General features: G+C 39.9%; 1 protein-coding gene across 2 annotated transcripts in view; it reads right to left on the bottom strand.

The window, feature by feature from the left end:
* Positions 1 to 26,215, bottom strand: part of nt5dc1 (5'-nucleotidase domain containing 1) — a 112,971-nt gene that overhangs the window by 44,559 nt on the left and 42,197 nt on the right. For both annotated transcript variants that reach the window (XM_069161581.1, XM_069161580.1), the window contains exons 7-8: positions 13,514 to 13,688; positions 4,596 to 4,693 (exon numbers count right to left, since the gene is read on the bottom strand). In XM_069161581.1, the coding sequence (XP_069017682.1) occupies positions 4,596 to 4,693; positions 13,514 to 13,688 (273 nt within the window). The remainder of the gene's footprint in view (positions 1 to 4,595; positions 4,694 to 13,513; positions 13,689 to 26,215) is intronic.

Raw genomic sequence — 26,215 nt, 5'->3', positions numbered from 1 at the left:
GGTGGCTAAACAAAATGCACCGACAACCAGAGTTGTGCAGGGGCAGGTTACATATAGTCTGGGGAGGTGATCAGGGAGATGCAGTACACCTGCAGGTGGTGATCAGAGGTGAGTGGCTGCATCTGCTGGGACTGGTGAGGGGCGTGGCCACGGGAGGTGAGTGGCGTGGCCACAGACAAAGACAGGGGACACAGGAGGAGAGGTGATCGGGGGCAAAACGGAGGACAAAACTGAACTCCTGACACAATGAAGGCAAAATTACAATTCTGACCTTATGTCTCCAATTTAAAAGATTACTGTGTGTCTGTGTGTGTTTTCTGTTGGAGTATTTAGTTTGTGCTAAGTGGAGTTTTGCGTTCTTTATTTAGTAAATTCTGTATCTGTGATGTAGTTGCTTTTCTATCTCTCAGTGAACAAAGCTTGATGTATTGATTATTCGATGGTGTGAATGCTGGTCTGCCTAAACGTGCTTTGGAAACAACTGATTCAGTTTCCACAACATATTTTAGATTGTCATGCACGTCCCCATCAGTCATATTTATAACAGGTGAACAATGGCTGCAAGTTGATTTATTTGAACAAGCTTCTGTTGAGTTTACCAAATACTCCAGTGTGTCACCTCAAAGCTGTTTCAATGGAGGGATACAACTCAAAGAAATATGACCCTTTGTACAAAACAGGATCAATGTTCAGCTTGATTATTGGCCCAGAAATCTGAAATATTTTGTCTTTAATTTACATGTCAGAACTTGTGTTTTTAAATCCCCAAACTTTCTGATTATTTATTTTTACGTGAACATATGACCACATACCTGCCTTTCTATGGTGCAATTTCTGAGCATAGCATTTTTCTTGCGTTTTTATACCCTGTTGTCTCTTCCTCTTTCACTCTGACTGTCTCAATAAATGATAAATACCAAAAAAAGTATCCTAAAAAAGAAAACGGACAGAAACGGCACAGACAACGTGAGCAGAAAACTGACAAAGTTTGTTCTGCCATCAAGTTGCTCTCATAATTAACATTAATTAGCAACGAAGCCATGGTTGTCATTTTAACCAGTGCAAGTGACAGTCAGCACTGGCTAAAAGTGAGCTGCAAGCTGGTCTTTACTAATAAGAAAGAAAATACAACAGCTTTGTTAACTTCACACATTAATTTACATTGTCATATGCAGAGAAATGCTGACATTATAGACCTCAGCTGTGTTAAAGAACGGTGCTTTTGAATTTTTCTAGAGAGGATGCCAAGCATGTGAGTGATATGATAAATAAAACTAAGGTGTAAGCCTTTAATCTACTTTAAGAAATGGGCATCTTGTGTAATAGACAATCCTTGTGGGTAACCTTGGAGACAGGTTCTTGGGACTGGGAAACCCTGTGTGTGTGTGTGTGTGTGTGTGTGTGTGTGTGTGTGTGTGTGTGTGTGTGTGTGTGTGTTAGAGACAGTATGTGCTAAGATTTCTCCTGCTTGGCACCTGCCAAAGAGAAACTAACGTTAGCTAAACTACAAGCATCAAAATGTTTCTTTTGAAGCCAAAAGTTAAATATGAAATAGCCACTTCCAAAGCAAATGGACTCAAAGGTATTTATTTTCTTTGCCGACTGCAACAAGTAATTATGCACCAAACCTATTGCTGTGATGAAAATATAGAATGTGAAGAGGCACAATGATTCAAAACATAGATTATTTTTACCCAGTTTTCCTGGGGGCTCAGTGGAAAAAAGAAGGAAATTAAAGGGACTGGCAGCATCTTTTCAACGAGTGACCCGTGATCATTTTCACATAGAACATTACATCTACATCGCTTTTGCGAAGATTTCTGAGGCAAGTCACACCACAGGAGATTTTTCAAAAGATTGTCTCGATTTTAAGTTGAAGTTTGCACTCTGTACTGGTTTGCGCAGTGCAAACCATCGAGGCTGTAGGTGACAGTGATAAGGCAAAAGGCGTCCAAACAAGAGTCCAAACAAAAGCTGTGGTCAAAACGAGGAAGTCAAACAATCTGGCTGAGGTATAAAAAATGCTGCGTAAAAAGCCAGTCAAAATTTCTCGCATCAAGAACAGAAACGGGTCACTCAAGAGGATGCTGGGAATCACTGGGAATAACGCCTGAGGCCAGTACTACAAAGCAAATTTGACATACGTATATCTTTCCGTTATCTGGCTTAACAAAACCTAACAAATTACATTGCGCTAAACAGTCACACAAAGCTATTTAACAACTCGCTATGTCAACCCAAGGTTTTCCAATCCAGCTATGAGCGTGTTCACATACAAGGAGAAGTATTTGCTGCATTTGCGCCCAATCACAAACATGGACTAGTGTACTGGTAGCACAGTGACAAATTTTACATACGAAGATCAAACTATAATATTCAACAAATATGAGGAAGTTAAAAAAATAATCCAGGCTGAAATCAGTGCTGAGTTGTGCTTCAATCAGTCTCTGTTGTAGGATTATATCGATAAAAAACAGAATGAAATGGAATCTTGACGGTATAAAAATCCAAAGACCTCTGAACACAGTCGATTGTGCCAGTGCACCAAGCCCCATGATTGGTGATGACATTTATCCAAGAGAATTGGTTGGTCAGTTGTTGGTACTTTTATACGTTCTGATTTGTTATCTCGAACACAACCTACCCTGGAGTCGAGGTTTGCACTACAAAGCAGCATTTGCAGTTATCGAGGTAACTTCAGGTTTAACTCTACAAAGCTTGCTCACTTCTTACCAGGATACGTCGCCACAGTAACTTAGGCTGCAGAGCTAACCTGCTTTGGATATTCAATATTTCAGATCAAAACGTATGAAAGTACTCTCACTGACTCAAACAGGTTCAACAGACAGAGGTTTGACATGTATGATATTTATATTGTGGTAAATAACCGATTGAGGCATGCAATGCTGTCCTTGATAAAATGCGAGGAATAAAGGAATAAAGACTTATATGATGATTCAAAAAGGCCTACTTATCGTTAGTCAGGATACTGTTACATTGTTTTCCCCTTTACCAAATATGAATGTGGCCCTTTTATCCGCTTGGAATTGTTTTGATAGTATCATTAACAAACCCATACTGTCATACTATGCTTATCTTGCATTTTGCTTTCTGAAATTTTATACTATTGAAGTGAAAGAAAAGGGATGCAGATGACTGGTTTATTTCATGTAATATTGGGTTTGGTTTGATAGCAATTTGAGTTTCGAACACTATACCACAAAACTTGTGCAGTCCTGTTTTTTTTTTATCATCTCAAAAATACATCCTATTTTAAAATGTAATGATGCTGACACCATTATACATGCCTTCATGCGTAGACTACTGCAACAACCTGCCTCAATCAAAAATCCATCAGTCGACTTCAAATTGGACTGAACTCAGCTCCCAGACTTTTAACTAAAACCAGGAAAAGGGACCACATCACGCCCGTTTTAGCCTCCTTGCACTGAACACGAGCTGCCTGAAGAAATAAGGTCTGCCGAGTCAGTGACATCTTTTAAATCTCTCCTTAAGACATACTTTTATCGGAGAGCCTTTGCTGATTTTAGTTGACTTTAGTGATCAACTCATTTCTTTTATACCCTGTTTTAATTTGTTTTTATGGTTGTTTTATACGATCACTGTGTTGTTGGGTGTTGTGTTGTTACGGCTTGTTAGAATTCACTTGTTTTTTCGTTTTAATGACCTATTTCATGTGAGGCACTTTGTAACTTGAGTTTAGAAAAGTGCTATACATATAAAGTTTATTATTACTATTGTTATGTATGTAATGTATGTAATGTATGTAATGTATGTGTATTAACATAACATATTAAGATTTATTTGCAGACATTAATTGACAAAATATTTTGAGAGGCAATCGAACTACTAGTGATTTTCCTATTCGGGCAACTTGCCATTGAAGTTGAATAGCCCTGCTCTAAGGTTGTGAACTTTTTATTTAAACATGTCTTAAGTAGCTTCAGAGATGCTACCAGTTGGCATCGAAAAAAACAACTTAATTACAACTGTATGTCTTGTGTATGTAAATTGTGAGTTTTTTCAGTTGTTTTGTTCTTGGGAGTTAAAACTTTCATTCATCAAAATAATTAATCTGACAGTTTTGATATCCGTTTTCGGGTTTAAATCCTTTCAACAGAGTCAAGTCACCAAGCTAAGTTACATGACGTGTAAAAATAATATTTCTGACTTTATCTTGGACATCACTCAAGCTGGGAGCAAAGAGACAGGCTTTTCTACTCTTTTTGACATTTTAAAGACATTTTGGGACACACAGATGTGTGACATCAGGACAGCAGAAAGTCTGTACATCTTTCGCCGCAAACTAAAAACACACCTCTTCCGACTTTACCTTGAATAGGAGCACTTTAGTAGCTTAAAATGGCACTTACTGATAGCACTTTGTAGTTTGGCTTTCTTGAAGAAATTGTATTTTCTTGATTCTTGTTGTCCTGGGTTTGTACCCTCATGGTTGTAAATGCACTTATTGTAAGTCGCTTTGGATAAAAGCATCAGCTAAATGAAATGTAATGTAATTTTAAAATAATTGATTTAGTGGCAGTAGGATATGAGTGTGGGGATGCAGTACTTACCAAGGGTCCTGAAGGGCCTCTGCTGGGGCACCAAGGAGAAGAATCCCGGCTTTAGAGCATTTGTGATGATGATGTCAAATAGCGCCTCAAAATCCTTCCTGTAACATCCACAGAAAGCAACATTAGCCTCTGTGACCGGCGCCTGACAAATATGTAAAGGGAAATGTCTGGACAGCATCCAGATACACTTGAGTTAGACAAGCGAACATAGTAAGGCACCGTGATGCTAAACAGTATCTACAGATGATGGAACATGGCACATATCTGCTTCTTATGCATTTGATCTGTTTTCTCATTGATTTAATCTTTTCTTGTGCATTTTTTCCATTTTATCTCATTTCTATATTTTAAATGTCTTATTTAAACAATTTTATGTGAAACACTGCATGTACAGTGCATCCGGAAAGTATTCACAGCGCTTCACTTTTTCCACATTTTGTTATATTACAGCCTTATTCCAAAATGGATTAAATTAATTTTTTTCCCTCAAAATTATACACACAATACCCCATAATGGCAACATGAAATACATTTTTTTGAAATGTTTGAAAATCTATTAAAAATCAAAAACGAAAAAAAATCACATGTACATAAGTATTCACAGCCTTTGCCATTACACTCAAAATTGAGCTCAGGTGCATCCTGTTTCCACTGATCATCCTTGAGATGTTTCTACAACTTGATTGGAGTCCACCTGTGGTAAATTCAGTTGATTGGACATGATTTGGAAAGACACACACCGTCTATATAAGGTCCCACAGTTGACAGTGCATGTCAGAGCACAAACCAAGACACGAAGTCCAAAGAATTGTCTGTAGACCTCCGAGACAGGATTGTATTGAGGCACAGATCTGGGGAAGAGTACAGAACAATTTCTGCAGCATTGAAGGTCCCAATGAGCACAGTGGCCTCCATCATCCGTAAATGGAAGAAGTTTGGAACCACCAGGACTCTTCTAAGAGTTGGCCACCCGGCCAAACTGAGCGATCGGGGGAGAAGGGCCTTAGTCAGGGAGGTGACCAAGAACCCGATGGTCACTCTGACAGAGCTCCAACGTTGGACGAGGAGAACCTTCCAGAAGGACAATCATCTCTGCAGCACTCCACCAAGCAGGCCTGTATGGTAGAGTGGCCAGACGGAAGCCACTCCTCAGTAAAAGGCACATGACAGCCCACCTGGAGTTTACCAAAAGGCACCTGAAGGACTGTCAATGGGAAACTAAATTCTCTGGTCTGATGAAACAAAGATTGAACTCTTTGGCCTGAATGCCAAGCGTCATGTTTGGAGGAAACCAGGCACCGCTCATCACCTGGCCAATACCATCTCTACGGTGAAGCGTGGTGGTGGCAGCATCATGCTGTGGGGATGTTTTTCAGTGGCAGGAATTGGGAGACTAGTCAGGATGGAGGGAAAGATGAATGCAGCAATGTACAGAGACATCCTTGATGAAAACCTTCTCCAGAGCGCTCTGGACCTCAGACTGGGGCAAAGGTTCATCTTCCAACAGGACAACGATCTGAAGCACACAGCCAAGATAACAAAGGAATGGCTTCGGGACAACTCTGTGAATGTCTTTGAGAGGCCCAGTCAGAGCCCAGATTTGAACCCGATTGAACATCTCTGGAGAGATCTGAAAATGGCTGTGCACCGACGCTCCCCATCCAACTTGATGCAGCTTGAGAGGTCCTGCAAAGAAGAATGGGAGAAACTGCCCAAGAATAGGTGTGCCAAGCTTATAGCATCATACTCAAAAAGACTTGAGGCTGTAATTTCTGCCAAATGTGCTTCAACAAAGTATTGAGCAAAGGCTGTGAATACTTATGTACGTGTTATATTTTTGTTCTTTATTTTTAATAGATTTGCAAAAATTAAAAAAAAAACTATTTTCACTTTGTCATTATGGGATATTGCGTGTAGAATTTTGAGGAAAAATATGAATTTAATCCATTTTGGAATAAGGCTGTAACATAACAAAATGTGTAAAAAGTGAAGCGCTGTGAATACTTTCCGGATGCACTGTAATTATCTTGCTGTGACGCACCTTGAGCTGCATTTCTTGTATGAAAGGTGCTATACAATTCAAATTTATCATTATTATTATTATTATTATACAGCACTGTGGGAGCAATAGGAAGACTTTGAGGGGGAAATATACACATCCACACTGACAATGAGCATGTTTAGAGCTGGATGGGGTCTAATGACACAAGAAGGAGTTCTTACTGAAAACATGTAAACCAATCAATTTGGTGTATCAAAGTGTGGACACCGAACCCTAAGCACAAGCTGTTTATGCTGCATGATGAAATAGCTTGCTACAAACTCTCAGTATACCTTTTTCAGACTCATATATTCCAATTACGACAAGTTAAAATGCTCATATAAGATATCTGTAATTATATAATGACTCAGCCAGGCACCAGAGCATGTAGAGGTGCTAACCACTAACAAGGATAATGTATAGTACTAGCTCTGGATTTTTGTTTTTTTTGTTTTTGTTTTTGACATAAATAGACTTCTGACAGTAACTGCCAGGTTGTACGGAACAGAAGTCTCACTCGGAACCGAATCACCTCTACCCGACAGTTTGGGATGAAAACAGCACATGTACTATTACACCCATAAACAAGTTCCACTTCGTATTGAAAGCTGGGAAGCCAATGTGTGATTTTTATTCATTCTAATTAAAGTGTTAACTCAGACTACATGTATCATTCAACCTTTCTGCATGCTTAAACAGTTGTGATTTATCTGTTGGCATTGTACAGGTCAATCTACTAGACACCAATTGGAGCTAACACTGAACATTATACCCCCTGGTTGGTTTTGTCCAGTGACACTGCTTGTGATTTTTTGTTTTGTTTCAAGCAAGATGGCTGTACAGCATTTGTCATGTGTCTCGACTGTTACAGTAAATATTATGGCATATTAAACACGTTTGAACACAGAAAAAACTAAAGAGGGAAGAGGGAAGATTGTTTATGTGTTTGTTTACTGCAGGCTGGACTATTGTAATGGCGTCCTCACAGGTTTTAGTAAACTAGAATTACCGCCTAGAAGTTGTATGCCACCACTCAAATTGTAGTTTAGATGCAAATCTGTCCAAACCCATATCAAACATTCCTTGAGTCCGAGTGAGTGTTTGTGCCAAATTTGAAGAGACGAGTACCGTGCCTGTTGGAAATAGCCTGTTTGGCAGTATGATTGCCTGGCTTGTGGTATTGCTGTGTAGCTTTTTTAAAGAACATAGGTGAAGGTATGCTTGACTACTTCGCCAGTCATTTTGATTCTATGTAATTTTATCTTTTAATTGAGGACTTGGAGAGGATTTACCGCTGATGCATGATGTATCGCAGGCTGAAAGAGGGCTATGGCAGGTAGAATAAATTGATGAATGTCTGTACTTTTAGCCAGCAATAGAAGAGTTAAAGTTAAAGTGAAATGAGCGCTGATAACAAGCTGGATGGTCCCTCTCCTCTTTAACCTGGAGGATGCAGCGTCCATGATTTCCCAAAAAGAATTTTAAAAAATGTATTTGTCAGTGGACAATTTTTTCATGCCCCTTAGACCATTGGTTTTCTTCCTTATACCTTGTGTAGAGATTTCTCCAGATTCTCTGAACCATTTAATGATTTTATGTACCGAAGATGATGAAATACTCAAATTCTTTACAATTTTACGTTAAGGAGCAGTATTCTTAAATTTTTGCACTATTTTCACACGCTGTCTTTTCACAGAGTGATGAACCTCTCACCATCTTTGCCTCTCTGAAATGCTCGTTTTATTCTTAATCATGGTACTGATCTGTTGCCAATGAACTTAATTAGGTGTGAGATGTTCCACCACTTTTCCAGGCTTTTGTTGACCCTGTCCAAACGTTTTTGAGATGTATTGCTGGCATCAAATTTAAAATAATAATTTTCATTAAACAGTATAATTTCTCTGTTTCAACATTTGATATGTTGTTTTTGATCTATTTGCAATTAAATGTGGGTTTATGGGATTTGCAAATCATTGCATTGTGTTCATTGACTGAACAGGACACAGTTTATATGCAAATTTCTACAACTGACCAAACGTACGGGACCGCTAATACGACACCGATTCCACCTACGACTGAACCACCACCCCCTTATGACGATGTATTTGTTCTCCTCCCTGGAGAACAGGGTATGTTCTCAGACACTGACGTGTGACAAAGTAATGAATCCCTTGCCGAAACGCGAGAGAAGGGGCAGTGGAGATGATGAAGTGTCAATGACTGAAGTCTGGTTGAACAGTATACAACAACAGTTGTGTGATCAATATGATTTTCTTAATGATGATTCTTTTATTTTTATTTTTCAGTTCATGTTATACCTTGTATAAACAGGAGGGACATGATGGACAAATAACGAACTCATCATACTTGTCAAATGTTGGTCTATCTGTTGCACAACATGGTTCTATAGTCTCAGTTACAACGTCTCTGTACCTTTATCTTGTGACCTACGACCTCACTCAGATATACAAAATCAGATATACAGAGGAAATGGGGGTGACTGTAAACTGCTTGTCACACTGTATATAAGCTGCCCTACGGAGGAGTGACGTTGAGCAATACAATGTCCGATATGTTTGATTTTGAATCCAGCCTCTGAGTAATTTTTCCAACACACCCTTAGCAGCAACAACTGCAATCAAGCGTTTGCGATAACTTCCAATGAGTCTTTTACAGCGCTGTGGAGGAATTTTGTCACACTCATCTTTGCAGAGTTGTTGTAATTCAGCCACATTGGAGGGTTTTCCAGCACCAACCGCCTTTTTAAGGTCACGCCACAGCATCTCAATAGGATTCAGGTCAGGACTTTGACTAGGCCACTCCAAAGTCTTCATTTTGTTTTTCTTCAGCCATTCAGAGGTGGACTTGCTGGTGTGTTTTGGATCATTGTCCTGCTGCAGAACCCAAGTTGGCTTCAGCTTGAGGTCACGAACAGATGGCCGGACATTCTCCTTCAGGATTTTTTGGTAGACAGTAGAATTCATGGTTCCATTTATCACAGCAAGTCTTCCAGGTCCTGAAGCAGCAAAACAGCCCCAGACCATCACACTACCACCACCATATTTTACTGTTGCTATGATGTTCTTTTTCTGAAATGCGGTGCTACTTTTACGCCGGATGTAATGGGACACACACCTTCCAAAAAGTTCAACTTTTGTCTCGTCAGTCCACAGAGTATTTTCCCAAAAGTCTTGGGGATCATCAAGATGTTTTCTGGCAAAAATGAGACGAGCCTAAATGTCCTTTTTGCTCAGCAGTGGTTTTCATCTTGGAACTCTGCCATGCGGGCCATTTTTGCCCAGTCTCTTTCTTGTGGTGGAGTCATGAACACTGACCTTAACTGAGGCAAGTGAGGCCTGCAGTTCTTTGGATGTTGTTGTGGGGTCTTTTGTGACCTCTTGGATGAGTTGTCGCTGCGCTCTTGGGGTAATTTTGGTCGGCTGGGTACTCCTGGGAAGGTTCACCACTGTTCCATGTTTTCTCCATTTGTGGATAATGGCTCTCACTGTGGTTCACTGGAGTCCCAAAGCTTTAGAAATGGCTTTATAACCTTTTCCAGACTGATAGATCTCAATTACTTTCTTTCTCATTTGTTCCTGAATTTCTTTGGATCTCTGCATGATGTCCAGCTTTTGAGGATCTTTTGGTCTACTTCACTTTGTCAGGCAGGTCCTCTTTAAGTGATTTCTTGATTGAGAACAGGTGTGGCAGTAATCAGGCCTGGGTGTGGCTAGAGAAATTGAACTCAGGTGTGATAAACCACAGTTAAGTTATGTTTTAACAGGAGGGGGCAAACACTTTTTCACACAGGGCCATGTGGGTTTGGATTGTTTTTCTCCCTTAATAATAAAAACCTTCATTTAAAAACTGCATTTTGTGTTTACTTGTGTTATCTTTGACTAATATTTACATTTGTTTCATGATCTGACACATTTAAGTGTGACAGACATGCAAAAAAATTGGAAATCAGGAAGGGGGCAAACACTTTTTCACACCACTGTATGTAGGTGGAGCCAAATTTGAGAACGAGCACCCATCCCACAATCACAGGAAGCTTGCTGTTTAAACAGGAAACAATGTGTGTGTGTGTGTGTGTGTGTGTGTGTGTGTGTGTGTGTGTGTGTGTGTGTGTGTGTGTGTGTGTGTGTGCGTGCGCACGTGTGTACGTTTGTCCAAAGCCAGGCAGCTTTACCTTAACCTGCAGTTCACCTCTGCTTGACTATAGAGAACAAAGAACAGCAGCGTAAAATAACAGCAGCAGCCTGGACATTTGTCATTTTTCAAGCCTCACTTGCTGGTTAATAGAGTGTGAAACAGGGCTTAGCCTACAAAAAATAACCGAAGCCTCATAGTGGGCACGGCAAACACTGGGAGGGCCATTAATGCACAAAGCCAGTGTTAAACTATAAAAAGACAGTCATCCATTTTTTTCCGTACCTACAGCTGTAAAATAAAGTGGTGAGTATTAATTCTGGTTTGGTAAGAAATAGCAAACTGTGAGCAGATGGTGTTTTGACTTCATATAATTCACAAAATAAGAAATTATGACAAAGTAATGTATTTCATTGTTGGACCCACTGCTTATCAATTACACCTGTAATAATTGAGCTTTTGAACTTGCAGTAATTTGTTTCTGGCAACATGACGGCAGCAGGAGCAGCTAAACATGCCATATCCAGCCTTATAAACCTCTCAAATTGCTAAAAGAAGTTAGCAAACAGCGCCTTCTGCAAATAGCCAGTAAATATGAAGCAACATTAGCATTCGTGTATGGAGTGGGATTCGCTACTTTATGTCTCCCCTGATCCCCATTTGTTTCTTTTTGCCCCTTTTTTTTTCTCCTACGTTTTTGTTTAAATGTGGTTTGTCGCCTAGACACTGAGCCCTGCCTTTCCAGATTTGACCTCCACTTCACCTGCCACTGGTACACCAGTGCCATTTAACTCTGATCTCCAGCTTACTTGATTCCTGGAGTCTTGCATCTAGCCAAACAACAAATTGAAGTCTACCATTTTTTGGCTCCACCAACTTCTCAGAACCAATAACTGATAGGTGTCGCAAAAAAGTCTTATATCAAGGCCACTTAATTGATTTGTTTTCCTGCCATTTAAAGGCACCTAGCTAGCTAAAATTTTAAAATAAGTTAGATTTTAGTAAGGAGTAGAGTAGGGAGGAATGTATTGTTGAACTACTTTTTCCAAGTTCAAAAATTAAGATTCAAACTGAACATAAAAAAGACAGGATATTATGGCCACTTTGGGGCATTGCAAAAATCTGTAAACACAGCACTGACACATAATTAGAAAGTAAGTTAATAAGCTTTCAATTGAAAATGATAGAAGAAAATATAAATCTCAAATCTAATTTTGCTCAATTTTGCATGCTGTAACCCAAGTGCAGAGGAGAGGGCTGAAATGACTCTCAGTCGTGGAGCACTGCAGCTGTTAAAATGCAGGATGATGCTGGGATGTGGCAGGATTCAGGAAAGTCTGATGGTCTTTACCCGATATTAGGCCTAAATATACTTTCATCTTTTTCACCGCATTAACATGGAAAATTGATCATCATCGTCCTTTGTAGAAATCCAAGATAACATCAAATAGCATGACGCTAAAGAACTGTACAACAGAGTCTGTTGTTAATATCTTATAATATTGTGTCTATAGTTTAGTGTAGCCTAGTTTCTAGTGTAAAACTTCTTTTGTGTATTTTTGAGTATTTACTCATTGTTTACTTTTTCAAAAAGTTATTTTTATCTATCTTATGCTATTGTAAACGTATTTGTAATTTTTTCATATAGTGTGCACCTTTTTTGTATTTCTATGCAGCTGTGATGACTAAATTTCCCCACTGTGGGATTAATATAGTCTAAAGTGCTTTAGTGAACATGACTGCGTTGTCAAGTGTACTGAGTGCAGCGCGACGGAGACACTGCAGTGGCACTGCTATCGCACCAGCGACATGTCGTCACTCGCTGCATTTTCTTTTTTTTGTTTTGTTTGTGACACAATGCTGTGGCCACCAAACATTATGTGAATCATATCCTCCACCTCATCCATAAGCACTTGGATTTCCTTGTCAGAAAAATTCAATTTCCTGGTTTTCCTCTTTGTTGTTGCCACGATTCACTAAAGAACCACAGAGCTACATGACTCATTTTAAATGCATCACCCTCCATAAGGCATTTATCTTTTTTTTTTTAACTCAAGATGTCAGCAGAAATGGGAACAATCATGGGGTCCCTTCTTGCAATATCTGGACACAATGTCACTGCTTCTGTATATAGATAGTTATATGTAGTTTCTTTCTCTGATATGTCTTGTTTTTGTTTGTTTACATTTTTCTTTTGTCCCTGCTCCTGCAACTCCCAATTTCAATGTGTATTCATTGCTTTTTATGTGAATGATAAGTGCTGTTATGGGCTATGGTGTCCTGGGCATTCATTTAGGATCAACTTCTAAGTCACTGCCATCTCTCCCATGTGTGTGTGTGTGTGTGAGTGTTTATGAATGTGTGTGTGTGTGTGTGTGTGTGCACGTGCTGGTTGGTGTGATTGCTTGCATCGGTTGGGTTTCAGGTGTAATTTTAGTTTTTTGGTGTTGCTGTTACGTTACTTAAAGACGGCAATAAAAACATTAAAACAATTAAATTGCATTTATGGGTGAATATGGGCGTTGTGATTTATAAAGGGAGTATTCCGTGCAGGTGTGGGTGCACAGTTTTACAAATAAAAAATAATAATTGCGAAGGCCATTTTTGGCTTTTATACGCACGTACACTTCAGTATGAATCCTACACAATGTTTTAAAATGAGTGCCCATGTCCTGGTCCTGTTAGGGAGGGGGCCAGTCTGTGGTCCCCGTGTGGGCAGGCTTACCCCAGGATGTGTTCGCAGATTAGCCTGCAGTAGTCGCTGTGGGAGCTGGTGATGAGGAGGAGAATCTTCCCAGCGTTTTTCATGCTGCGCAGCCAGGTCTTGACAGAGTCAGAGCAAGGCTGCAGGTAGCGGCCTGGATCCCTCTTCACACTAGGGAAGTATGTCCCCGAATCCTCTGTACAGGGACACAAACATAGACAAATGCTCTGAAACATTTCCTTCCAACTGCCTCATGTAAAAAAAACAAAACAGCTGATTCTACTTCTCGTTTACAATCAATTTTCTACATTTTGCGATTGACTAATTATCTGGACGTGGCTAACCTTCGAGGAGCAGATAAAACAAGTGACCAAAAAAGACAAAGCTTATTATATGTGTTTCTCTGAAATCAGATGCAGATTACTGCTCCAGTATGCTCCAAGAATGAGGAGCACACCCAGACAGTGGTACAAAAACTGCTGGGTCCAATCAATACCTACTAATTTGACAGTGCGCTACATTTAATGTCAGCTGGATTCTGAGTGCCCTATATAAGGCCCTCAAATCCATTGGGAATTAATAGAAAAAAAGTGTGTTATGTACACGATTTACTTTTAAAAATGTCACAGTGCAAAATATTCCCCAAGTATTTACAATTTCAATTTAGTGCCATTTATAAAACCAGAAGAGGTGAATGAGTGAGGGAAGAACTGATTTTAAGACACAGCCCACTGTCCATGAGCCATAGTCTGGCTACTGACCAACCTGGACCGCTTGTCAGCTTGCTTGGTGAGCTATTGTGGGTGGCTAGCACATTGATGACTTGAATGGGACAAGAAAATAGTCCCTACCATTTTTGTCCAGATCGGCCCACAACAATCAATCACACACCACTCATCTTTGCACTGCTCTGATAATGTATATTAACTCTGCAACTCCCATAAATCACTAAAGCTATGTAATGAGTAAAAGGGACGAAAGGTGGAATTTGAATGCTGCCGGTCTGCCCCCAGAGGTCAGTGACACCTTCCACAATGCAAGAGTGTCCTCCACCCGTGGCAAATGGTGGGTGTTTGAAGAATGGTGTGATGTGAGGAATATTATTCTTGTTGACTGTTCTGAGGTAGATGTGCTCTGTTTTCTACAGGAATTACTGGACATGAGGAAGGCTTTTTTCCACAATTTAGGTTTTATTTGGCAGAGATTTCAGCTTGCACACTGTATTGTGTTGGCCATATCTCTGGCTGAAAGGTGTAAGGCAGGGGTGTCAAACATACGGCCCGCGGGCCGCATCCGGCATCCTTGCTTCAAAAACAGCGTAAATGCGATGTCTGCTCCGGAGGCAGAAGCGCTCGTTGCCACAGGCAGCAGCGCTCGCTGCTCGCTTTGTGACGTCAAACGCGTCACAAAGTGAGGGAATCTGCAGAGGAGAGCCCTGGCAGATAAACAGTGGGCTGATGTCTGAGTTTTTGCTCTTTATGTTTCTAGTTTATTGTAGAAAGACCTTAAAATAGGGTTTATCATCCAAAAACCTTCACCAATGATTTAAACATAGAGAAATATTGTCGTTATGTATACGTTATTATGCTATGATTTTACTGGTCTGGCCCACTTGAGATCGAAGTGGGCAGTATGTGGCCCCTTAACTAAAATGAGTTTGACACCCCTGGTGTAAGGGCTCTCAGCCTCCTCAGGGGTTCAGAGCCCATTCTACGAGTAGCATGGCCACACCATGGGCCCTGTTCAGCGGAATGTGAGTTGAGGATATTTGTACAGCAGCAAGTTAGGCCACGCACACATTTGTGTGCTCCTACAGGCTTGACATTGCATAGCCATCACTGGCTCATGCAGTGCTGGATGCAGGTGCATCAAGTCAGACCTAATAGACCTTGTCCTGGGTTGATGTAGTTTCACGGCTTCAGGGGGAACGACTGCAATCTGGGACTAAACTTAGTGAAACACCGAGTGAAGTTAGAAATAGAACGTTGCGCCACTTAACATAAACACTGGTTCTTTGATAATAGAGTGGGGTGTTTTACCAACATTTACCTCCTTGCATAGGCACAGAGAGAAACCTGCTTGGAATGAGTTGAGAGGGGTAGTGCGCCTAGCCTGTGATGATATGATGAGGGCGTAGCTCAAGCACGGCTCAACCTGTCTTTAACAGACGAATGTGGTGTCATCGGTGCTTTCGTAGTTGGTTACGCTGAGACAATTCCCCTTGTGAAACACCTCACTCAAAGGTCATCAAAGAATTTAGGGATTGTTTGATGTAATCCAACGATTTGCAGTTTGCCAAAAAAAAGACAATTCGGCAATTTTGATGAATATTTTTTGAGTCAAATATTGAATATATCTTGAATTGCAGTCAAACCTGATTTCGGGTATTTGTATGATTGATATTGGCTCCATTTGTTTGGCAGGATAGTCAGAGACAGTGGTGTATGTGGGGAATATCACTTACCTGGTCAGATATATATTAACATATGTATCTGCATAATGGTAGGTAGGTAGGTATTTACTTTATTAATCCCCGAGGGGACATTTTTTTTTTTTGACACTAAGTATACTAAGACACTAAGTAATAATGACACTAAGAGCAACAGTATGTACTGTATAATGGTAGCAGTATGATGGTAATAGTGACTAACCAAGACTAGACCTGTTAGTTATGATGATAATGATAGATTAAAGTGGGCGTGGTTTATCACAGGAGATTCACATTTCACATACCAAACTTCAGAAAATCCAAATAAATCTCCCGTACATCCTACTGAGCTGAGTTTGGCTCGCTGCAAACCGTTGCCAATTCAGAAGCCCATCACTCTCTATTTTTAAAAAAGGAATTAAGATGTATATTTCCTTCATTTAAATGCTCCCAAAATCATTACAGGCCTTCTTTACAGAGATATTCAATGTATCACTATTTTTTTGTACTGTATACACAAGATTTTTTACATTGCCAAATGTTTGCTTAAACTTCACCAAAATACCTGACATTATACCAGACATCATCAGAAGGATGTGATTTGTTTTTCATTCACGTTTCCGAGGGGCAGAACGTCCCTGTCCAAAACTGAAACAAAGCGCATCAGGTCAGGCATGCAGCAGGTGGGTTTTCTTTGAAATTCGCGGGGCTGTGTGCCGTGAATTCATCCCAGGAGGGTCAGAGTGAAACCACGGAGCTCTGCTGTGATGTTCTGAGGCATCTGAGTAAAAAAAGTTGAGCTCAAATAACCTAAACTGTGGCGATGGCACTGGTTCTCCAACATGACAAGTGCGCCCGCTCAAAGCGCAATGAAAACGCTAATGTTTCTGGCCCACGACAACACAATTGTAGCTCCTCACCACTCCTACTAACTGGATTTGGCTCCCTTTGACTTCTCTCTGGTTCCCAAGAACTTTTTCACAAACTTTGATGTTCGTTCTCTGCTAAAGTTTCAGGTGTGTAAAACATCGCCGACCCACCCGGTCCACTGCTCACAAAAACGTGTGTTACTCAGGAACTGATGATGATCAAGCCACAAAATTTGCGCCAGTTAGTTATTAGGGTTATACCTTTCTCCTGTTCTGTGCACGTCATGGTGCTGTTCTCCGTGCACGCACGAGCAGTAGTCTCGGAAATTATTGATCTGCCCTCGAAATGTTGTAAAGTTCTGCTGTAAGGACTTTGCTGTGTTAAGTGCCTTAAAATAACCTGTTGCTTTATAAATTGTCGCTATATAAATAAAGTGTAAAAATCTGTCTGTTTTAACTTTAAACAGACATTTGATTAGGACATTAGGTCACGGCCTATTCATTACTGTGCTTGATCTTATGCCTTCGCTGAATTTTCTCTTACACAAGCTCGAGGCATGAAACTTGGTAAAATTACTGTACTACTGCTTCCCAAGATACATGATTATAGTTGGCTGGCCAAATATTAGTGCTATAATTAACATTCAAAAAGTGAAAAATTTGAAAACTTGGCAGATATTTATCTCTGACCAGCTCTTCACTACTTGCGGCTTCAGCTATAGCAAAATGAGCTGCTTGCTTCTGTTGATTGCAAAAGGGCTCGAAAGCCCCCCAATTGCCGCTTCAGGCTATATTTACTTATAAATTTTACTTTTGATTGAATTGCAAGGTATTTGCTCTCAAAACTGTTTTTTGTGCATGTATAAAAAAAAGACTCAAAACTACCTAAATAGGATTCTGTGTACAACAACAAAGGTAAACTTTGTTTTGCTTCATTTTGCACATTTGTATTCACACAAGTAAAGGAGAAATCAGGAGCACATTTCCCTCTTCTGAGGCACCATCAATGTGTTTACTCTTTTTTGAAGATTCCCAGCTAATTTTTATAGCTGTCTGCCTGCTATACAGATACTATTTTCAGTCACTGAAAAGAAATCTTGCCCTAACGTTCTCTAAATGCTTTATTCACAGAGAACCCCTAAATAAACCATCACTGATTCAGGAATATGCTTAGTCACCAGAATGGTACAGTATGGCCATGCATGAACACCAAGTTACAAAATAGTTCAATTTAGTGTGGTAATGTGAGGAAATGTGATAAAAATGGTATACAAAAGGTTTGTAATGGCAAGAAATCAAACTGTCTTTGTCATCTGATGGGTTACATAGAAAAACGTTACCCTTGAGTTTTGCAAAGTATTTACTTTTAAATGGAATTATATTATAATATGAAGCGCAGAACAAAGTTTGATTTCAACCATGGGACTTAAAAAAATGAGGTGACCTACACATGGTATTTGCTCTTGAGCTGAAGGAGTTAACTAATAAGTGAGAAGTGGTGTTTCGCCTTTCGCAAGCAGGAGAAAAGAGGGCTTAGGAAAACAGGGTGTGGATGAGTGGTGTGTGTTCATGAGCGAAGGTATTTACCTTGGCAGAGAGTGGCGGCCTCTCAGAAACATCACTGAGCCCTAAGACTGACACAGACAGTGTTTACACTGAGGCGCAAACCTAATTCTGTTTCTGTCCTTTTTTCCTATAAGTGTGAACAGCAAAAAGCTCAATGAAGTTGTACTTTTAAAAAATTTAAAATTGCACTCTGGGCCACATTGATTCGTAGCAACCCTAAAATAAAATTCTAAAGCTAGAACCCACCAATTCAACACCACATTAGAAAAGTGTTAAAATAAGAGATCAACAAACTGGCAGTGTGGCTACTTTCTTCTTGGAGGATTTCTAGTCATGGACCTAAAAGCAGAAGGTGTTTTATTGAAGGTGTTAAAAAAGAGGAAAGGTCACAACAATGAAATCGGTTTATCCCCTCATGAGCACTACAGATGACAACTGAAAAGGCATGGTGTGTTCGAAATAGTAAGACAAAGCAGCATTACTAGGGGTGTGTGGAAACATAAAATACAATCCAGTTTGAGTAACAAATCCTGTAAAGTGCACTCGCGAAGTGATGGCAGAAAATACGCCCTAAAAGCCCTTCGCGTCCAAAGTTTAACTCCCATCCAGTTAAACCTTTGCTTTAAGCCATGCCCATGCTCTTTTCACCCACATTTCTTGTCGATATGATTTGACTGACCACTCATTTTGCATCTGCCCATATAGGCATAATAGAAATAAACAGTATAGTGATAATGAAAAAAAAAAAAAGAAAAGAAACAGACACTAAGGTCTTGTGTGTGAGCCTGAATAACGGATTGAAGAAGCTCACTTAAGAGTCCGGTCATGTGAGGAAAAAGATTGGACATGCTGCCCTTCAGTGGTAGAACACCAAACTACACTGAAGAAGGAAAAAAAAAGCTCCTGTAGGTTGTATAGAAAGCAGTAGAGGGTTTTAACCAAAAGATGGCGACAAACACAAACAAGCAAAGGCTGAGTTTCCCATCAGGAGCACCAAAACCCACAACTCTGAAAATGTTCCACATGTAAACATCTTTGAACACATTTCTTTTGAAGTTTTAATTGTTCCCACAGATCATTAGATCTTCAAATAAACAGAAATAGCCGGTCGAGACGACCCCAAGTTTAAAGGCCATTCCGCCTCTGGGACCCCACAGTTGAAAGCGCTGTCCTGCTTCATTACCCACAGCCAGGGAGGGGAGCGGCAGGGGGGGAAGTGGGCTCTTCTGCTACCAAAATCCCATGTCGCAGTTATGTACATGAGAAGGTAAACAAAGTTTGATCTCGCCACCATCCTCGTGTTATATTTGATCATATACTATGCCTGCGCAGATGCATAATAGCAATTGAATTGAACTCTGGGATTGGAATTTACCACACAGCTATGGCTACTAATTTGGCAGTAGGTGGTAAAGACGGATCTGTTGCTGCTGGAGACCAATACTCCATCTACAATTCATCGTATCTTCACTAACCAACATCTATGAACAATGGGCCTACCAAGAAGTACTTGTGCTGGATCTTTGAAACTGTCCGGTAACGTTGAAATCAGCTTCACTTGGTTTGACTACAGCCGTGATGCCACAGTGTAATCTCCACAAATACAACTTCTTATTTGCATGACATCTGCCCTGTCATCTTTTATCTATGTAGCCCTCTGTGTGGCCTAAGACTGAGAGTGAAGAGGCCAGGCTTATACAATGGCGCAGAAAAGTTCTGCAGGAAACAGCATATTCAAAACGTTGCTGCAGCACCAGTTCCAGGATACTATAGTGTGTGAGTGACAGACTAAAATGTGCCTTTGCAGGCTCTGGCTGTGAATGTAGGACTGAAGTGCCCTGAGGGCCCGCAGGCTTGTGGCTGGGCACCACGCCGTGCAGGCCAGGCGCCGGGCTTGGACAGCTGGAGAGTTGCCCAGCGTCACAGAGAGAACCACGACCGGCAGCAGAGAGAACCACGGCCGGCAGCAGCTCAATCTCTATCACACATCAAAGCGGGACACAAAAATCAACAGTTGCAGTGCAAATTAGGGCTGAGCACGAAAGCGTTTCACAAACAGCCACACCAAAAAATGATGAGGGGGGAGAATCTAAGAAGTACATTCATTTTTGGTATCCCGTCGTTACTCAGCAGGGAAGATAAAGGCTAGCAAATTATATATGTATAAAAGAAAATGCATTCATCCATTTTCTCAACATAGAAATTAGCATCAATCTCTGTATATAATAAAAGAGGCAGCTGTGCAGAATCTCTGCAGAGAGGCAATAATCTTGAGTCTTTTGTCTTTTTTTTTTTTTTTTTTTTTTTTTTTTTTTTTAAATGCATCCAGACAGTTTTCCAGCACCTGTTGGAACTATGTGGAAAACACTGGCCAGGCCCTTTTGTCTGTGGACTTTCCATTTTTAGAAGACTGACCACAAATTGTTGAATTATGTCCCTCGATGCAGATTTTTTTTCAATGTCTTGGCTGGCTCACAGAGAGGTACAATCTTGAAATAGCATCGTGTGATATAAAAAGTGTGGATGTGTAATTCCTTGACTTTTTTCATTGATTTACGAAAGGTTTGCGTGTATAAAATCACATGCAAACTTCACATCACCCGCAAAAAAATGTCCAAGTTGATCTACTAATGACGTGCAGCGAGGATTGCGTCTTTCAAATGTATAATTTAACACACGTTTTTTGCGTGTTTGCCTGAATGCATTTGTAATATTGGGCGTTTCTGATTGAAGGTGCAAAATACTGGGAGGGAATATGCAAATAGAACAATTTAGCACCCGCAATGATATTTACTAAACCTGGAAGTAGAAATAGGAGAAGTGATTGTTGTGTGTTTTAGTACAACTAAAAGGCACGTATTAATCAGGTGAACATCATGAGAGAGGGCTGCTCTTATTGTGGTCTGAAGGAGACGCAGGGAAACAAAGAATATGTAAAGAACGTGATTTTCCACCCGTTTAAACAAACAGACACAAAATTATTCAGACATATCGTTTGTCCAGTGATGACATTTCTGAGTTATTGAATAAACTGAATGATGATTGACAGTCAACAAGGAGGAGGAGCCACGAAATACCAGCAATTAAGAAAACATTTTACGACTCAGCATTTTCCTGCCTCTGTTTATTGCTGCTTGGATATCCCACCCAGTCCCGTTATCCAGGTGTGCTGTCACAGGTCCTGAATGTGTCCCGCAGAATTCACAGGTAGCTTCTTAAGGTTCACGAGCAGTCGCGAGGCACTGAATGAAAAGTCACAGAAAGAGCTGGACCTCCTGATCGGTGTTTGTCAGAGGATCTCATCCACCGTCCCTCCTCTTTTATTGCCAACGTTTTATTATTAAGCCGCTTTTTTTGCCTTTTTGTTTTTCCCACAGCATCGACTTCCTTACTGATAATCTCCTATACAGCGTTTTGTTCTTGTTATTTTTATATTTCTTCATTTTAATGGGATCAGATTTCCTTTTGCGGTCGCTGTTTTCCATTGCTGGAATCACTTTAACACACGCAAACCACTCATTTAAATACAGCAATTTGCACCTGATTTCAATGACGCAAATACTCTTTGTAAATCACCCACAAAACGGGTGCAAAATAAATGTGCAAACTTTTGGAAAAAACACACAATTTAGTACCCTTTATTTGAGATCTTAGTAAATCAGGCCCTTAGTGTGTACGATTTGCTGCTGAAGGCATTTACTGTCCATGATAAGCAAGCTTAGCACTCTTTTGGTCAGAGCACTGCTTGCCTTTCAAGTTGTTGTGAGTGGTTTGGTCAGGTTAAGTATGAGACGACTAGCTGGGGTTGGGATAAAGGTTTGATTGAGGTTCGGCATTAGAAAAAGAGGACTGGGTTGGGGGTAGAAAACACAGCTTAGAGGGAGAACAACCTTCAACACAACATTTGCGGCTTTACATATTCACTTATCGTTGAACAAAGGGAGGTGATTCCTGAATGCAGGAGTATCAAAACTAGTTAGTCCACGAACAAGACTTGTAAGTAATACAAGTTTGAAAGCGATATACTAACCTTTTGGCGGAAGTAAGCCATGTTTTCCCCACTGACAGACCCTGTACAAAGTTACACCACAGACCAGTCTATCCACTGATTGCGCAGGGTCCAAAATTGATATCAGATCTCCCATCTATCTACTGGTAACAAAGCAAACAAGCCAACCACTTCAAATGTTAAGGTAATAACACAGTACTGGGATCAGAAACTGTAACGCAACTAAATTTGTGTAGTGTCATCAATTTCAGTAAGCACTCGTTACAATACGTGGGCAATAATATGTTTCTATATAAGTTACAAGTGGAGTCTATAAAATCTATAGAATCAGAGGTCTGGAACCAAGACAACATATACAAAGTACTGAAATGGTCCCATGTGGTCCCTCTTTGAGCTGTTGTAGTTATTCAGATGTTTCATCTTAATGAATGTGAACATGATAAGGAGACACTTTGAAGTAACAGGTACAGTTTTCAGAAGTCGCCAGGACCTCCAACCTTTCCTTGTGAAGAAGTGCTACTCAAATGGTGATGAAAGGCAACACAAAGAACAATGGCAGCTGAGAAAAGAGGGACAGCGGTTTTTTTACATCAATGTGCAGATCACTGTGGGGGACGGTGACGCCAGTTGCACAATCACTCTCCCCTCAGAGCAACACTGCAATCTGTCATTATACCAAACCAGAGCTATATTCAGCAAGAGCAATTGTAAGAAAACTGTGAGGATTCATGCTTCAAAGTCTGATCTCAGGAGGATCATATCTTGAATTCCCCACAAAGGCTAAAATATGACCTATCACACTACACATTACTTTATTTGGTGCTCAAGCATCCAAAATAAAAATAAAAAAATGCCGATCCACAATGTATTCCTACATATTTTAAACAAGTTAAACTCCCCTTCAACTTTAGGTACCACATATTGACTTATATTTACAGTAGCTGCATTCTGATGGCACTCATAAGAACAATAAAAAAAAGCACAGAAATAAAAATGGTTCAAAGCCTGAACTAGTACAGTTAGGTTTGATTTAATAACATGAGATTTATGGCACTTGCAGCTATGAATCATTCATCTATCTCAAGCTGCAATCTCCATAAACAATAGTTTACCATCAGAGCCCCAAGAGCATGCTGTGAATCATCTATATACAAGACTGTATACGTGACAATACACATGGGGATACATCGTTTTTTTTTATCTATACTCCAGCTAGCCCGGTTTTGTTGTTTTTTGTAAAGTCACATTAGTTAATTATTAAGCACAAAATGTGTTTTCATAAATCTCCTTCGCAAATTCACCATATACATCAATAATCGTTAAGAAAATGTATTTCTTTCCTGAAAGTAAAAGAAATTCAAATGTTTTCGCTTGGTAGGAAAATAAACACAATTGATCCTGAACATTTCCACCCCAACATAATTAGTACACCATAATACAACTACATCAATACAAAAATAAACAGAAAGAAATTGCATTTTCATTCATATGTTGAAAACTAGATAAACTGCCTTAATAAAAAAAAAAAAGTAGTAGTAAATCATAATGAAATTTATAGGACGGATAAAGATCTGTTTGCATATCTGTTTTGAACCGAAAACACTTCAGGACGTCTTAAAACTCAACTGACTTTCAGTTTCAAGTGTTAAACTCTCTTTTCCTTATTTTTACTGGTGAGTGCAATTCTAGCTGCCTGACTCCAACACATCCATATCCAATCCAGATGTACTATATATAGCCCTCTCATGGTCACAGTGACCACGTCTCCTTGTCTGACGTAGCGTATTGCTGCGCGCAGAGTTTACTGTAAGACATGATGACGTGGAGGGAGTGCTCTCACTTGCAGAATGTGGAGTTACTTATAAAACTCTGGAAAGCCTTGCTTATGGCACTGCACTTGTTAAAAATTCTGGTTCACCAATCATCATTATGCAGCACTGACATGTAGCTGAGGTGTTTTGATGATTTATGGAAAAAATGTAATGGTCACGTTTCATTCTTTTTTGTTGTTGTTATTGATTTAAAAAAAAAAAAAAAAAAAAATTTAGCCATTATTAATCTGATTGGATCCTTGTTTTTTCTAAAATTCCTGAAATTGCATAACACAGACAGTAATGTCAAAATGATCAAAACATGTACCGTTTTCTCAGTACAAACCTCTAATTCTGTCATGTGTCCATAAAAACTCTATGAAATATCTGCTTGATTATTATTATCCCTGAGAAATAACTGCACAGAAATAACATTTGCAGGTATGTGGCATTTAATCATGGTCTCTACAGCAGTGCTGCACTTCTCTGGGAGTGTGTCTTGTAAGCTGGCGTCAGTGGAGACTCGATGTTGGAGGTAGAGACGAGCGAGTACATCATTATCTGTAACTTTATCTGTTAAACCAACTAAATTGTCTGTATCCATAACCATACTCGGGTGGCACGGGGCTTCATCTGAAAATGGGCTGTGCTTAGACTGGAGGTGGGTGGGAAGTAACGAGAAGTTCTATATTTAAGATTGATATGATGATCAGAAATTGCAAAATGTATTATTTATAAGAAAACTATTTACAGAACAGCCCCAGAATGAAGCTTAGGGGTAATGTTTTTGATCAAAAGAGTGAGAACTATTTTTCTTTTTCAATAAAACAATTCTATATTTATTGTTATTGTTGGGCTATAGTGAAAAGAAATGTCAGGGTAGTCATATGAAAAAAATTTGATGTTAATATACTTTACTTTTTTATATTGTTCAGCAAATAATGTGGGTGTCTGTCTGTCTGTCTCTGTGTGTGTGTGTGTGTGTGTGTGTGTGTGTGTGTGTGTTTTGGGGGTGGTGATCGTTATCTTGGTTTTATTAAAAAAAACTGACAGTGGGAAGCTGGGTGATTTATGCACAGTCCACATTGAAATATGCATTCAGCCTTACACTATATTCTCACTGAAAGTGGTCAGCTGAGTGATGATATCTGAACGAGGCAGGAGCAAGCCAATGGAAAAAAAGGAAAATAACCTGAGAGAGGCAGAGTCACGAGCTTGGGACTTGTCCGGTAAGAGCAAAGTACTCTGAGCAATTGGGCTAAATATATTTTATGCAAACCTGCTGGAATTGAGCCGATGCCAGTAATTAACCAGACGAGTCGCAGGTCGTTGTTAATTCCTGCAGACGCTGGAGACCAACAGAGCGTGTCTCAGCATCTGTGTCTGAAACAGTCCGTGTGCAGGGAAGGCGGGGGGGATCTGTGTGTAGCCGTGTGCACGCAGGTCGTGTCCTGTTAGAAGCCTTCATCTGTGCAGATATCGAGACAATTACTCGGATAATACTCATACTTGTCAAAAGTACACTATCCGTAACGGATACCCGTTTCAGCCGAGTACTCTCGTCTCTAGTTGGTGGGCTTGATGAACTCAGTAAAACTGTAATACTGTATGACAATATTGCAAGTCAGATGAGTACTCCCTTAACATGTTGAATCTCTTACTACAAATCTATTCGAAGCACTTACAGTTAAATCATAAGAAATGGTCACCAGTCATAACATACTCAACTAGGAAATAAAGAGTGATGTTTTACAGACCAAAGTAATATCAGGACAGCATATTGCTGAAAACCTGGCAAACGTGTTTTCTACCGCTACTTATCACTGGGGATTAAACGGTGCCGGGATTCCATCTTAAATCTGTCAGCCATCATCACATCATTGGATGATGCCCAACCCTAGCATAGACAAACTGCCAAAATAAGCTGTTGCAATACCACAATTTAAAGTAAATGTTCAATTTAGTTAAATATCACTAATTCCACAATGATGTGCCTCCTGAAATCTGCCTCATTTTCAAAAGTCATTATCTATCCCTATG

The sequence above is a fragment of the Embiotoca jacksoni genome, unplaced genomic scaffold (genome assembly GCF_022577435.1).
Source record: "Embiotoca jacksoni isolate LCO1_2020_lvr unplaced genomic scaffold, fEmbJac1.0.p SCAF_29, whole genome shotgun sequence".
Classification (NCBI taxonomy): Eukaryota; Metazoa; Chordata; class Actinopteri; family Embiotocidae; genus Embiotoca; species Embiotoca jacksoni.
Note: the sequence above shows the minus strand (reverse complement) of the source record. Positions and strands in the feature narration are given on the sequence as shown.